Raw genomic sequence first — 14,553 nt, 5'->3', positions numbered from 1 at the left:
CTGTCTGTCTGTCTGTCTGTCTGTCTGTCTGTCTGTCTGTCTGTCTGTCTGTCTGTCTGTCTGTCTGTCTGTCTGTCTGTCTGTCTGTCTGTCTGTCTGTCTGTCTGTCTGTCTGTCTGTCTGTCTGTCTGTCTGTCTGTCTGTCTGTCTGTCTGTCTGTCTGTCTGTCTGTCTGTCTGTCTGTCTGTCTGTCTGTCTGTCTGTCTGTCTGTCTGTCTGTCTGTCTGTCTGTCTGTCTGTCTGTCTGTCTGTCTGTCTGTCTGTCTGTCTGTCTGTCTGTCTGTCTGTCTGTCTGTCTGTCTGTCTGTCTGTCTGTCTGTCTGTCTGTCTGTCTGTCTGTCTGTCTGTCTGTCTGTCTGTCTGTCTGTCTGTCTGTCTGTCTGTCTGTCTGTCTGTCTGTCTGTCTGTCTGTCTGTCTGTCTGTCTGTCTGTCTGTCTGTCTGTCTGTCTGTCTGTCTGTCTGTCTGTCTGTCTGTCTGTCTGTCTGTCTGTCTGTCTGTCTGTCTGTCTGTCTGTCTGTCTGTCTGTCTGTCTGTCTGTCTGTCTGTCTGTCTGTCTGTCTGTCTGTCTGTCTGTCTGTCTGTCTGTCTGTCTGTCTGTCTGTCTGTCTGTCTGTCTGTCTGTCTGTCTGTCTGTCTGTCTGTCTGTCTGTCTGTCTGTCTGTCTGTCTGTCTGTCTGTCTGTCTGTCTGTCTGTCTGTCTGTCTGTCTGTCTGTCTGTCTGTCTGTCTGTCTGTCTGTCTGTCTGTCTGTAAAATACTGCTGCTGGTTTATAAAGCATTGAATGGTTTAGGGCCAAAATACATTTCTGATCTCCTGCTAAATTATGAACCATCCAGATCTCTCTGGTCTGCTTTCTGTCCCCAGAGTTAGAACTAAAAATGGAGAAGTTCAGTTATTATGCTCCAAATATCTAGAACAAACTCCCAGAAACCTGCAGGTCCGCTGCAACTCTGACTACTTTTAAATCCAGGCTGAAGACTTTTCTTTATGACTCTGCTTTTAAGTTCATTTTTTAAAAACATTTTTTAAATTGCCATTTTATAATGTATTTCCGCTGCACTAGGGCTGAACGATATACCGTGTCATGGCGATAACCGCGATGTGCGCATACGCAATATTCACATCGCAGGGACGTGCACTTTTTTTTTTTTTTTTAGGGCGTTCGATATTAAGTTGATAAATTAACTCAAACACGTCACGTTACAATTATTTTGCTGCTTGCTACATAAGGAAAACTTGCGCAGCTCTCATGTCAGGGGTACTTGAGTGGAGTGACATGCAGGCTCTGAGTCTGCAGGCTCTGAGTCTGCAGGCTCTGAGTCTGCATGCACAGCAAACAACTATTTCAGATGCCTTTGCCGGAGTTACACCATATGAGAAAGGTTCTAAACGGCATAAAGGAGCTGGTGTATAGCTGTTCTTAATTTTATTTATATAATGTTGTTTAAAAGATGTCAACTACTTTGCTGCTATTTGCACAAAAAAGGTTTTACTTGTGGAATAAAAAGTTAAATGACCTATTTGGTCACGTATGTTAATTCCCTAATGTGATAATGAAGCTTCCTATAGTTTAATGTAATACGTTTCATCTCTTGGATCCCTTCTAGACCCCACTCTTCTTCATTCACAGATGAACCCCCTTATTTGAGGGTAAGCAACCTGCATTATGATGACATGTTAGATCATGACTTAAGGTATGATGAGTTAAGATCCAGATGTCCGTGACTAAAATCCTTCATCCGGTTAAATATAGTTAAAAAAAACGCAATATATATCGCAGGCGAAAAGAATATCGCAATGTCAGTTTTTTTCAATATCGTGCAGCCCTACGCTGCACTACCTCTTAATGCGCTTAATGTTTTTCATTTTTGTTTAGCACTTTGAATTGCATTGTGTTGATAGATGCCATTTAATAAGCTTGCATTGCCTTCACAGCCAGCTGCTGTCAAGGTTCCTGTCATGTGATTTCTACCTCACTTCCTCAGCTGCTTTTTTCATTATCAGTCCAGCCATAAAGCCAGGGTTCGCCTCTCATTACCATCATTGAGAACTAAATCTGCATGTGACAAAGAACCAAAATGATTTGTTGCCTACTTTCCTGTTATCTTATAGGTAATGGGAATTATTCTCCGGAGGAACTTGTTTTTATATTCAAGCATTAACTCGGTATTTTCTCTCTTTTTGCAGGTGTTCCTCTGGGAGTTCAGGTCCACCAGTCTCCCTCTGCAGTCATCAGAGAGGCTGGAGAAGACGTGCAGCTTTTCTGCACTCACGGACACACTGAGTACAGAGTGATGCTGTGGTACCAGCAGCCCCCCGGGGACAAGGCTCTGGAACTCATTGGATATGGATATTCACAGTTCACAAACGACAGCGTGGAACAACGGTTTAGAAAACATTTTAAATTAGCTGGAGATTTGAGTCAGGATAAAATAAAAAATGGTTCGCTTTCCATAAAGAATCTAAAAGCACTTGAACACACCGCCACCTACTACTGTGCAGCCAGGATGGCACAGTACATCAAACACCTATCTATCCCTCACAAAAACTTCTCCAACCCCCCCCCCCGCCCCCCACTCTCTGAAAGTAGGTTAAAGAGTCAAATATCTCCCTGTGATCATGAGAGGTCTCATGCAGTTCAGGAAAAGGCAGACTGAATGATAGAAAGTGTTTCAGCTTATTCTCTGATTTCTCTACATCACTTCCTGTCCCTCCTCCTGATCCACAAAGCTGAGAGACTGAGCTGCTTCTTCACATTCAACATGAAGCCATCTCAATGCATCGTTTCCATCATCACCGTCTTCTGGGTTAAAGGTATTGCACATTAATAAAGCCATTTTGTCTTACTTAGGCACAAGTTCACCAGTCAAGGTGAAAGATACCAAAGCTCTTGATTTTCCAGTAAATGCAACAGCTCCAAGTGCCAGATAACTAAATGGCATCTTGATCTCTTTCCAGGAGTTTCCCTCAGTAATGACAAAGTGTTTCAGACTCCCTCTGAACTGATAAAGGAACCAAACGGTGAAGCCACGCTGAGTCTGGAGCATCAGATCCAGAGCTACGACACTATTCTGTGGTATCAGCGCTCAGCAGGAGACACGTCTCTGAAGCTCATCGCCTACATGTATTATGGAACTCCTAACGTGGAGCCGTCGTTCAAAAGCCACTTCAACGTGAGTGGAAATGGAGAGAAAAGAGTTTATCTCCACATCCTGAAGCTGGGACACCCTGAACACAGCGCAGAGTATTTTGGAGCGGCACGTATACACAGTCATAAAGACAGTGAGGCTCTCAAACAAAAACCAGCTGGAGGATCCAGAAGATAACAAACCACTCAAATCATGTGACTTCTCTTAAACTTGACATTACATAGAGATAGTTTACACCAATTACATGTATACAAAGATGTGTAAACATTATTCTGGACTGACAGCAATTTTTAATTCATTGGGTAGTTTGGTGACTGTCCCCTTGCATCAGGGGTCCAATGTGGAGAAATCACTTTAGAGACTGTCAGCATGTTTACAGCACCTTAAGCTTCATATTCTCAGGAGCCAACGAGGATTAGCTGGTGAATAGTGTTATTGTTTGAGACTGAAACTGGACCTGATGTCATATGTAACTACAAAAACAGAGATGCGTTGTTTGATAATATTTCACATGATTATGTTGGAGACAACGGATCTCTTACGGCCATGCAAACAGTGACTGCTCAGTAGCTAAATAATGAGAAGTGTGATATTCTCATCAGGTGTTATGGAGCAGGCGGTGTAACCTGTTCATACAAAGACTTTATCAACAACACCTTAGAGCAGGGTCCTGATTCAACCAACAGGTGGAGGCACAGCACATGGTGTGCAGCTTTTATCATGGGGGGGATGTGGTGATAAATCAACCCACAGACTCACACTAACCCAACCCACAAACTCACACTAACCCAACCCCCTCCCTCTTCACCCTGAGACTTGTTTTTCTCAGAGAAATACTTTTCATCAGACCAGTGCCAGACCATGTCTTCACCTCTGCAGATCTTTGTTTTCTTCTGTTTTTACTGTAAGATGATTATCTCACACGTTGTAATGAATTACATAAATGTAGCCGCTAAATATAATTAACATTTTATAACATTTCCATCAATGACATTTACAATTTTCTTTCTCCACAGGTCAGGTGAGCGCTGTTACATTTCAACCATCTCCTGCTCAGATAGTGACGGAGAGCACTGAGGTCCAGATTAAATGCAACCATGACGATTCTTCCCTTTTAGTAATGCTCTGGTATCAGCAGAGAAAAGACAGTCTCTCTTTGACCCTCATTGGGTATGGATATGCAAACAGCGAACAAAACTATGAGGGTCAGTTTGAAAAAGAGTTTGAGCTGACGAGAGAAGACACGCTGAAAGGAGCTCTGATTATACGCTCAGCAAACCTGTCCCACTCGGCTGTGTATTTCTGCGCTGCCAGTACACAGTGATGTGGTGAATGCCTCTCCCTCACCAAAACCCTTGTCTCTTTCCTGAACACCAGATCTGTGTATTTCCACAGGAGGCGGTGTCTCTACACACCATCAGAGGCAGCAGTGTTTCTCCTGCTACAGCACAACCCTGAAGGATGTCTCCAGCTGTGATAGCATTTCTCCTCTTCTTGCTTTCATGTAAAGAAATGACTTCAAAAAACAGCTATTTATAAGAATGGTTTTATTTTAGGTGGCTACTGTATTAACTCCATTTTCAATATGTTTGTCCACAGATCAAGCTGAGGGTGTGGAGTTTGAGCCGTCCCATCCCAGAATAGTCAACGACAAATCCAGGGAAGAAATTAAATGCAGTCATAATGATAACAATCTATATGTCATGCTCTGGTACCAACAAACAGAGAAAGGTCTGATGAATTTGATTGGATATACCATCAACGTTGGCAGTGACCCTATCTATGAGAAGGAGTTTGAAAAGCGGTTTGAGATAACAAGAGAGGACATAAAAAAAGGAGCCCTGATTATTCCTCGTGGCAGTGCATCAGACTCGGCTGTGTATTTCTGCGCTGCCAGTACACAGTGATGTGGTTTAATGCCACTCCCTCACTAAAAACCCTGCTCCCTTTTTCTCATGTTCCAAAGCTGAAAGGCAGACTGAATTACCGTTCTGACATTACACAGACACAGGATTTTAAATTCAAAATAATGTTGTTCCTCACAGTCAATTCTTAAATGACCATTTATTTGTGAGTAGGGTTGGGTATCGTTTGAATTTCCACAATTATGATTCTACTTTTCAATTCCGATTCTTTGAGGGGCAGGGTAAAAAAATGATACATGCTTCTTCCCCCAAAAAAAACTAAAACATTTCGAGAAACTTTTACACAGGTTAGTTTAATATTCACATTAATCAGTCTGTTTATATTCACTACTATGTAACTGTAACCTGAGAACCACTGAAGCTACAACACAGCAACAGTCCAACTTTTAAAGGAAACCCCCCCCCCCCCCCCCCATTTAAAAACAGTTCTTGTTGAGAAAAACAAGCATATCTGCCTTCTCAGGCAGTATGCGCGAGCGTTCGGCACAGATTGTGTCACCAGCAGTCGAGAAAACACGTTCACTGGGTGTAGAGGAAGCCTGGACACAAATATGAGATGGCCATGTCCGACAGGCAAGGATAGGTTGTTCTCATGTTCCACCACCAGGCCGCAGCGTCATCAGACGTAACTCTGCGTGGCATAGCCTTGTACATGTGCAGCTCCTTCTCTACCTGGTCCTGGAGGGGCATGGAATTCTGCTGTGGTGTCATCTTTTGAGCATTCTCATCAGCAAACAGCTCCTGTAAAAAGCATGTCCCTGTAAACACAAAAACAAAAATGATTTTGTTATTGTGGATGAGGTCTGGGCTAGAAAATTAGTATAATTGTCTTTGCGTACCGAAATGTAGGTGCTTCTACTTCCGAGAAGGGATGCAGCCTTTTCACCACAAAAGCAGTGACTTTTCTGTGGCACTCCTCACGTTTCTCTACGATCACCTTTCTCTTTGCTGCTAAGGTGAATGGGTTGACACGGGCTGGGACGGGCTTGTTAGCTTGAGCCGTTGTAGCCGCGCAACTAGGCGACCGCAAACTTCCATCTACAAAAATATAAAATATCCACACATTTTACACACAGCCTCTCAAACAAAACAACCATCCTTTAGTTTTGAGTGATGTTAACTTAAAATACCTGATTGCGAGGGCTCCGCTGAGGAAGCGCTCGGTGTTGGTTGAGCCGGGGCGACAGCGGAAGACGACGGTGGTTGTGAGGCGGACGGAGACTGGCGCAACAGGTTGAAAACGGTACACTCCTTGATCTGTATACTACGGTGGCTGGGAAGTGCAATGGACAATTACAAAGTGTGAAACACTTTAACAAAGCTTGAGACAAATTTACATTTTATAAAACAAAATTACATTAGCAAAAACACTTTTACCAAGGATAAAACAATTTAACATTAACAAAAACAAATTAAGAAAATGCAAAACACTTTAGCATTTCCCGAAACACTTTAACATTTCCCGAAACACATTAACATTTCCCGAAACACATTTACAAACCAGAATCAAACCGGAAGTGACTTGACGTGACGTGACGTGACCATAGGACGTGACGTGATTGGCTCAAATTTAAATTTGTTTTGGCGGAAAGACCGAAGGTGCGAGTGTGTTTCATATACAGTCTATGGTGTGTTTACGTTCGGTAAACATGTTTTGTCCGTTTTGTGGAAACAACCTGGAACAAGTGACACGGTTTTGCCTTTCGTGTGGAGGATCTCTGGAGTGTTTAAAGGACACGGACCAGACGGGTGTACCAAGCGCACAGGGGACATCGAAACAGCCGGAAAATGCGAAACAAAGTAAGTGTAGTATTGCGCTAGCTTTGTGATGCTAATGTAAGACATGCAGTAAATAAAAGTTCAATCACAGTTTCATATCAGTCAAATACCAATCCATGTCTTAACGGAATAGCAACGCATTGAGCTAATATGCTAGTTTTTATTTTTAGGTTTTCCGTAAACTTTAATGCACACTTGCTTTTGCTGATTGTTGGAGCTGCTAATTATTATATTTTTATTGGAACTATTCATAGCAGAACAACCAGGCCGATCCTATAAACTTTTCATGGAGTACAGAAACTCAAAGTCAAAAGAGAAACAGTCTTTTAACTGTGGGAAAGGAAGACTTAAACAAGAAAAGAGACGAGTCCAGGTAAGCTGCATTAACCGTTTCATAGAAATCTCAGTGTCTCTGTGTGTGTCATTACTTATATCTCTGCTATTTTACTAGATAAACATAGGAATGATGTCGCCACAAGGAGTTGATTTAAAGCCTCGGAGAGGGAAAACACTCCCGTTGTTTACAGACCCGGAGGTAGCAGCACCTGCTATACTGGAACGAGCTGTCCAGAAAATGAAAGCCTTTAACAAGGACATGGATGAAGGACCGTACGTCCTTTTGTATCCAGACTGCTCAGAGGTTGTCAATGTGCCTGGTTCAGAAAAGCCATTCACATTGGCAGAATATAAAAAGGATTTAGGAAAGGCATATGCCAGGATCACCCTTTTCATTTGCCTTGAGAAACATTTTAGAGGAGGTTTGTGGATGTTATTATTCAATATTTTAATTGTTTACATGTTAACATCCTCTACTGCAGCATACATAATAATGTGTTGAACGTTTTGCTTTTACTACAGGGGATGATACCTCAGACTCTGATTCGGATATTGTCATCACATCTAGGAGCACAGCTGAATTCAATCAGGCTGACACTGTGGTGCGTAAATGATTTTATTTTAATGTTCATTTATTTATTTTTCATATACATTTGATTTTAAGCAGGAAATCTATATTCTGGTAAATATTTTAGAAGAACCAACTTGGCAGTTACAATTACTATCAGAAACACTCACAACGTTTCACTGTTGATAGACATATGTGGTAAGGGAACAATAATGGAAGCTGTTGATAATTGTACACTTTTACTCTCAGGTATTTGAATTTGAACCACGAAACAAAAGTACTCCAAAACACAAACCGGAAAATGAAGGGTAAGTTTGTACTTATTTTTACAAAATAAGTAATTTATCTTTAAGTGGATGATAAGAATAGGCCACAGCATTTTCTCTGGTGAACATGGATACAAAAATACCATACATGTCATGTTTAATCTAATTTCAAACAAAAATAATCTGTTATTTATAAATCTTATGGTTCCTCCTACCTCTAAATGTTACTTAAAACTCAACTATACCCTGTATCATGAAGTTAATAATTTTATCAATTTTATCATGTTTCAGGAAGGCACTTGGACATTCATCCACAACTCAGCCTGGACAGGTATTGAGGCAGATTGTGGAAGCCTGATGTTTCTAATGTTCAGTGTTGTTTTGTTACAGAAATTTGTATTTGTATTTCAGATAGTAATATCTGATACTGAGAATATGGGTCCACCCAAAACAAATACAGACAAGACTACTTGCTACAGGTAAGTACAAATGTTAGTAACTCACTTACACGAGAAAGACATTTTTGTTTGTAAGATGTTTTAACATGGGAATGATCACTTCCTAACAGTACATACACAGACCTGTATGCACCATGTGTTGAAGAAGAGGACGAAGAGCTGGTTGCAGTCAACATGACGAGTTTATTGGACACTGAAATGTAAACGGACAGCTATTACAGTGACATTACATTTTTTTTCTCTGTACAATATTTCTGGTACAACATTTTTTTTTTTAAACTGTTTGTGCACTCTCTGGAATATCCACTAATAAGGTCACTTTTTTTCCTTTACAGGGAGGAGATGAACATTACATTACCTGCCATTATTGCTAACCTCTCACAGCCTATTGATCATGGAAGAGTCAGCCGGTTCAACATTTCAAGGGCTAATGTTTGGGATGGAGCAGTCAGAGGTTTCAAGCGTACATCGTATTCAGAAAACTGTGACATGCTGGTAAAATTCACTGATGATGTTGGTGTTTTCGAAGAAGGAATTGATTCAGGTGGTCCCAGGAGAGAGTTGTTATCTCTACTGATGAAGAATCTGAAAGACCGGCCCATTTTTGATGGGCCAGACGGACGCCGCTTCTTGGTCTACAATGCAAATGGTATGCATACGGTTAGAAGTGTACTAATACAATTGTTAATGATCATTAACCATATATATCACATGACATATGATTTGTTGCTTGAACAATTTTTTCCAAAACGTTGAGTTTCATTACAGTACATTAAAGTATATACTAAATAAAGTTTTAATTTTGCAATATGAATACCTTTATTCACAGCTGTTAGGGAGGATGAATACTACTTGGCAGGAAAGATGATTGCAGTGTCAGTTGTGCATGGAGGTCCAGGGCCACATTTTCTGTCAGAAGATCTTGTACATTATCTTGCAGGCCAGCCTTCATTCAAAGCAACAGTTGATTTAATAACTGATGAAGAAGTAGGGAAAGCTTTACAAGAGGTGAGAATTGCATACAGCAACAGTGTGGTAGGGTGGATTATTATGTAGTTCCTGCAGTGTTTTGAGACATCTTTACTTTACCTTTATCACATACACCGAATTGGCTTCATTTTTTGTTTTGTGATCAGAATCAGAATACCCTTATTAGTCCCACAGAGGGGACATTTACATTGTTGGAGCAGAATAGAGCCAAAGACAACTTAATGTTACCTAAGAAGAATGATAAAAAACTAGTAAAGATACACAAACACAATTTACAAAAAACACATCCTGTAATAGAGGATTTAGCAGCCAGGTATATATTGTACAAGGATAGTAGTAATAGTAATATATAAATCTTGCAATGGAAAAAAAATGGCAAGAATATACAGTACATGCAGTTATTGACTGGATTGTTTATATCCATTTTATAATCTTCAGATTGAGAATGCTGCCTCAGTGGATGCCTTGCGAGAAATGACCATGAGACACAGCACAATGTTACAGACAGCAGGTTGTCTGAGACATGTGGCTTCTGTTGAAGGAAAGAATGATATTGTGTCAGACTACCTCCAGTGGTACATTATTGGCCGAAACTCCTCTGTAATTGAGAGGTAAGATCATATTTGTATTCATATGATTTTTTTTTAATGTATGTAAGAATTTTTTGTTTAAAATTCCTCATGGTCCCCCTCTTTGGTTTATTCTATGTTTATCTGTTAGCAATTAGTCAGTGTCAAAATGTGTGCCTGTGTAGTATAACTGATATGGGACGTCCGTCTCTCCTTTCCCTGCCTGTCTTGTGCCAATCTTTAAGTGCTCATGCCACCCCCCCCTTGTTTTAGGTATTAGGTTATTTAAATGTGACTTTGTGATGAAATATTTTTTTTGTTCACTCTTCAGATTCAAGGAGGGTCTTTCAGCCCTTCAGTTTTTAAACGCACTACAGCAGCACCCTACTCTGCTGGCCCCGGTCCTGTGCCACTCTGAAAAGCGACTTACTGCTCTGGAACTTGAGCGACTCTTCAAGCCTGACCTCAGTCCACCAGGGAGTAACAGGAGGCTTAGGGAAAGTCAAACTTTGGGCTACTGGGCAGACTATCTCCTCGATTGTGAAGGTTTGTAAATCGCTGTTTTTATAACTATTTCAGGAAACACATTGCCAAAATGTATCTGAACATGTTTTCTTTGCAGAAAGCCAGACTGCTGTGTCTTTGGAAGATGTTTTGATGTTTGCGACTGGGCTGACTTCACTTCCCCCATCTGGATTTGAACCATCGCCAGGAATAGAGTTCCTTGATGATTCTCCATTCCCAATGGCAAACACATGTTCCAACACATTAAAACTACCTCTCCTTGACGCATACAATGTGTTTAAGTCCCAAATGGACTTTGGAATGCAAAATTCTCCAGGATTTGGCTGTTTTTAAGTCATGTGACTGGATGACCCATAGAGTACAGACTCTATGAAGGTTTTTCATAGAGTAAACACTCTATAAAGGTTGTTCATAGTTGTTGTTGGATGTGAACGTGTTTTTTTTTCTTCTTACAGCTCATGTTGTCCATTTAGTTTGGGACAAAATCAAAGTATTGTTCTATACCTATACAATTTTTATAAATACTCTGAACTTTGCTATACATATTTCACATTGCCACCCATAGCTTCTTTGTTGTAAATCAGTCATTCATTCTCAGGTTTCCAGTGAGTCCACATGGTTGAAATAAGACTTATACAGAAATGTTCTTTCTGCACACAATTACACACACAACATAACCTTGTTTGTGCTTGCTAATTGGAGCGTTGTTTGTTGTTATTCCGGTTATATTTTATAATGATTAAGATATTTATGCTGTGATTTGGTGCTGTATAAATGACATTGAAACAAATATGGTGATTGGCTGGAAACAATGTTCATTTCAAAATGCTGTTTTTATTTAAAAATGTATGGGAATATATTTTTTCTAAATAGGACCAGTCTTCGGATGAACAGGTACCATAATCATTTGGATACGTCACAGGGGAAAGAGTAAATGCAGTCTGACAAACCATGAAACCAAGCATTGTTGAGCCCTGAAATCTGATTTGGAGTGGTGAAACAGTGCTACTGTACTTCTGAATACCTTTTCGATTACTTTATAACTGAGCATATTCTTTCAGCTTCATGTACAGTTCTGATGCAGTCTCCCAGTTCTCTGGCTTCTGTAGGTCATTGCGCTCCATAGCAAAGTCCAAGTACTCTTGCATGTTTTGGTCCCCACATGGAGCTATTGACAGGCTTGTCTCAGGAACAGCATCCAATTCTGCCTGTTCAATCTCAAATCCACAGTCCCTGGAGCCAAATCTATGTTAAATAGAAGATATAGTATTTATTTACATTTAAGATAAAAACACAAAGAAGTATCAATCCATCACCAATGTATTACCTGTGTGGCAAGTAGTACAGTTCATTGGGCACTCCTCCTGGACATGATGCTGTTCTGGAAGGGCGAATCCTGTGACTGTTCCACAGTCTCACACACTCATCCAAGTCCTTCTGAATAACATCAACGAAGCAGAATCTCAGAAGGCACTGATGCTCGTGACTCCCGTTGAAGTATCCAGCATCTCGGAGGTCTGCAAATAGCTCCATCCAGAACTGAGACCTATAGAAATTGATATATTTTCAAGTGAATTATTAAGCAATATACAACAATTCTACAAATTACATTAAAAGGTTACCAGTAAAATCAACAACAAATCATTGAGTGTCTATTTCATAATTTATTTGCTTCACAACCTATAGGGCCTACGTCCCCTCAGGGGCCGCTGTTCAATCCAAAACCCACGCTTAGATGTTCACAGTTTCTAACTTTATTTCTGCCAAAAAGAAGTTCTAAAGAAAGGCCTTGTATAGTCTGGGTCATAGACTACAGGCTATATATTATATCTATTATAATAAAAACTGATACACTTTAGCTAAGCAAATGTTGTTTGTCTGACAGGGTTGGCAAGTAATAGAAAATAATGATAAACACTTACCTTCCCTTTCTTAATATGGACCACCAGGACTCAATGCGCTGATTAGTCATGGATGTGCCATACATGTGGCTGGACGCTCCAGAGTAGTAGTCATGGTGATGGTGACGTAGGGTACACTGAATTGCAGCCATAATTCCGTTCTCCGTGCCACAATCAGTCCGCAGCCTCATGGGGATGACACCGAGGGTTCGCACACATTTGAGGAAATATTGAGCGATAACTCTTGGGTTATTGTTTGTTGGACCACATTCAAGCCATAGTACTTTACGTGAAAATCCATCTATGCATCCTGAAAGGGCCACACCGAATGGCTTAAGTTTGTCATAACCGTCAGCATGCCACATATAGTTCGGTCCCATTGAGTGGTAGGTTCTCCTTATAAACCTTCTGCGAGATCTCCTCTCGCAGCCTCGAGGGTTAAGCTCCCGGAGCAAATTCATAACATCATCTCTCTTCACTCGAAGACTGTACTTTTGTTTTAGTGCCTGCCACATTGTTCGGTATCCAAACAATTGTCCAGGTCCACGAAGTTCCAACCTGATGGCGTTAATTACAGCGATTTGAGAGGAATAACCCTTTCTGCGGTAAAACCCGGCTTGATTCAGTTTGCTTTTAAGAGTCCGCAAACTGATTTTTACACCGTGAAAGGTAGACAAAATGTCCACGATTACAGCATACGAGTGACCTTCATTAAAATATTGCACGCAATGATGCAAGATATCTGGTCCTTCTGTCTGACCCGTGTCCTTTAAACACTCCAGAGATCCTCCACACGAAAGGCAAAACCGTGTCACTTGTTCCAGGTTGTTTCCACAAAACGGACAAAACATGTTTACCGAACGTAAACACACCATAGACTGTATATGAAACACACTCGTACCTTCGGTCTTTCCGCCAAAACAAATTTAAATTTGAGCCAATCACGTCACGTCCTATGGTTACGTCACGTCACGTCACGTCACTTCCGGTTTAATTCTGGTTTGTAAATGTGTTTCGGGAAATGTTAATGTGTTTCGGGAAATGTTAAAGTGTTTCGGGAAATGTTAAAGTGTTTTGCATTTTGTTAATTTGTTTTTGTTAATGTTAAATTGTTTTATCTTTGGTAAAAGTGTTTTTGCTAATGTAATTTTGTTTTATAAAATGTAAATTTGTCTCAAGCTTTGTTAAAGTGTTTCACACTTTGTAATTGTCCATTGCACTTCCCAGCCACCGTAGTATACCGTGCAGGCGAAGGTGTTTTGTCATATTGGTCGTGGTCCCTCCTTTGCAGGAAATAAGTTGGGAACACCCATTGTCTTTCCTAACAAAGTGAATCCACACTTTAGAGTGTCTACCGCCATTCATGATCGGTGGTCCCAGGTTACGTTGTAGGAAGTGTAGGTACAACGCTACATTTCCCGCCCCGCCGCAGTCATACGGTAGACTAGGATAGCGGCGAGAAACATTTCCTCAGCCATCGAAAATTGGAACCGAAATTCACATTTCTAAATGATGCCGTTGGAATCTAAATGTTGGAACGGTTCTCGGTACCCAACCCTATTTAGGGGTGAACATTTTTCAGACATTTTACCAACATGAAGTTTCTCAATATAACTCTTTAAAAGAGTCACAATAACCCAGAATCAGGAAAGAAAAAAACTGCAGAAACCGTTCATGTGAGGAGAACAAGAACTGTTATTTTCCAATAAATTCTCCGAACAAAAACTGTTATTTTCCAATTAAATGCAGGGACCCCTAACAGTAAAATACACTAGAGAAGATAACATTCAAAGCTTTTTTCACTTCTAAACCCCTGTGGGCAAAAATAACAGAGGCAAGATGAGCACTGAAGTTCACTGTTGAACTAAAGTTATCCCAACGTCAGACTAACTGTTAGCTAAACTACCAGAGTAAGACATAACCATTAGTTAGCTTAGCCAAACATTGCTAGCCGGCTAAGGGCACAACTCACAATATGCCTGTTAGCACAAGCAGCAGTTGCTTACCTTTGTGAAGTGAAGATTCAGAGAGAAGTGCACCTAGAGTCCGAAGCAGCCAAAATCATGACAGAAAAATTCGGTGTTG

General features: G+C 40.7%; 2 protein-coding genes and 2 long non-coding RNA genes across 5 annotated transcripts; 2 read left to right on the top strand and 2 right to left on the bottom strand.

The window, feature by feature from the left end:
* The first annotated feature begins 3,965 nt into the window (after nucleotides 1-3,965).
* Nucleotides 3,966-4,883, top strand: LOC307046950. The gene is made up of 3 exons (XR_013810298.1): nucleotides 3,966-4,055; nucleotides 4,168-4,655; nucleotides 4,751-4,883. It is a non-coding gene; the product is annotated as an uncharacterized lncRNA (long non-coding RNA).
* Nucleotides 4,884-5,707: 824 nt separating this feature from the next.
* Nucleotides 5,708-6,335, bottom strand: LOC307046952. Its single transcript, XR_013810300.1, has 3 exons — nucleotides 6,207-6,335; nucleotides 5,916-6,114; nucleotides 5,708-5,834 (listed from the first exon to the last, which is right to left on the bottom strand). It is a non-coding gene; the product is annotated as an uncharacterized lncRNA (long non-coding RNA).
* Nucleotides 6,336-6,361: 26 nt separating this feature from the next.
* On the top strand, nucleotides 6,362-11,357 carry LOC307046934 (G2/M phase-specific E3 ubiquitin-protein ligase-like). Of its 2 annotated transcripts, XM_079693614.1 has the most exons (13): nucleotides 6,362-6,876; nucleotides 7,110-7,228; nucleotides 7,307-7,613; nucleotides 7,714-7,793; nucleotides 8,009-8,067; nucleotides 8,317-8,356; nucleotides 8,437-8,504; nucleotides 8,594-8,683; nucleotides 8,819-9,132; nucleotides 9,313-9,491; nucleotides 9,912-10,084; nucleotides 10,374-10,588; nucleotides 10,665-11,357. In XM_079693614.1, the coding sequence occupies exons 1-13, from the start codon at nucleotides 6,702-6,704 to the stop codon at nucleotides 10,898-10,900; spliced, it is 2,055 nt and encodes a 684-aa protein (XP_079549740.1). In that variant the 5' UTR covers nucleotides 6,362-6,701; the 3' UTR covers nucleotides 10,901-11,357. The 2 variants fall into 2 exon arrangements, with proteins under 2 accessions (XP_079549740.1, XP_079549741.1); XM_079693615.1 differs by lacking the exons at nucleotides 7,110-7,228; nucleotides 7,307-7,613 and having other exon boundaries at nucleotides 6,363-6,876.
* Nucleotides 11,129-13,590, bottom strand: LOC307046938 (uncharacterized protein). The gene is made up of 3 exons (XM_079693621.1): nucleotides 12,490-13,590; nucleotides 11,895-12,113; nucleotides 11,129-11,812 (listed from the first exon to the last, which is right to left on the bottom strand). Exons 1-3 carry the CDS (start codon nucleotides 13,341-13,343, stop codon nucleotides 11,605-11,607), a joined length of 1,281 nt encoding a protein of 426 aa, XP_079549747.1. The 5' UTR covers nucleotides 13,344-13,590; the 3' UTR covers nucleotides 11,129-11,604.
* Nucleotides 13,591-14,553: the final 963 nt, after the last annotated feature.

This window comes from Notothenia rossii, assembly GCF_949606895.1.
Source record: "Notothenia rossii genome assembly, chromosome: 7".
NCBI lineage: Eukaryota > Metazoa > Chordata > Actinopteri > Perciformes > Nototheniidae > Notothenia > Notothenia rossii.
This window is presented reverse-complemented; position numbering and strand designations above follow the sequence as displayed.

Bases quoted from the DNA above. Each gene is read 5' to 3' on its own strand.
- LOC307046934 (XM_079693614.1), top strand. From the start codon at position 6,702: ATGGTGTGTTTACGTTCGGTAAACATGTTTTGTCCGTTTTGTGGAAAC. The intron at 6,877-7,109 runs GTAAGTGTAGTA...AACTATTCATAG, and splicing joins GCCGGAAAATGCGAAACAAA to CAGAACAACCAGGCCGATCC. The intron at 8,684-8,818 runs GTAAACGGACAG...TTTCCTTTACAG, and splicing joins AGTTTATTGGACACTGAAAT to GGAGGAGATGAACATTACAT.
- LOC307046938 (XM_079693621.1), bottom strand. From the start codon at position 13,343: ATGGTGTGTTTACGTTCGGTAAACATGTTTTGTCCGTTTTGTGGAAAC. The intron at 12,114-12,489 runs GTAAGTGTTTAT...CAATTTCTATAG, and splicing joins TCCATATTAAGAAAGGGAAG to GTCTCAGTTCTGGATGGAGC. The intron at 11,813-11,894 runs GTAATACATTGG...TATTTAACATAG, and splicing joins CTGTACTACTTGCCACACAG to ATTTGGCTCCAGGGACTGTG.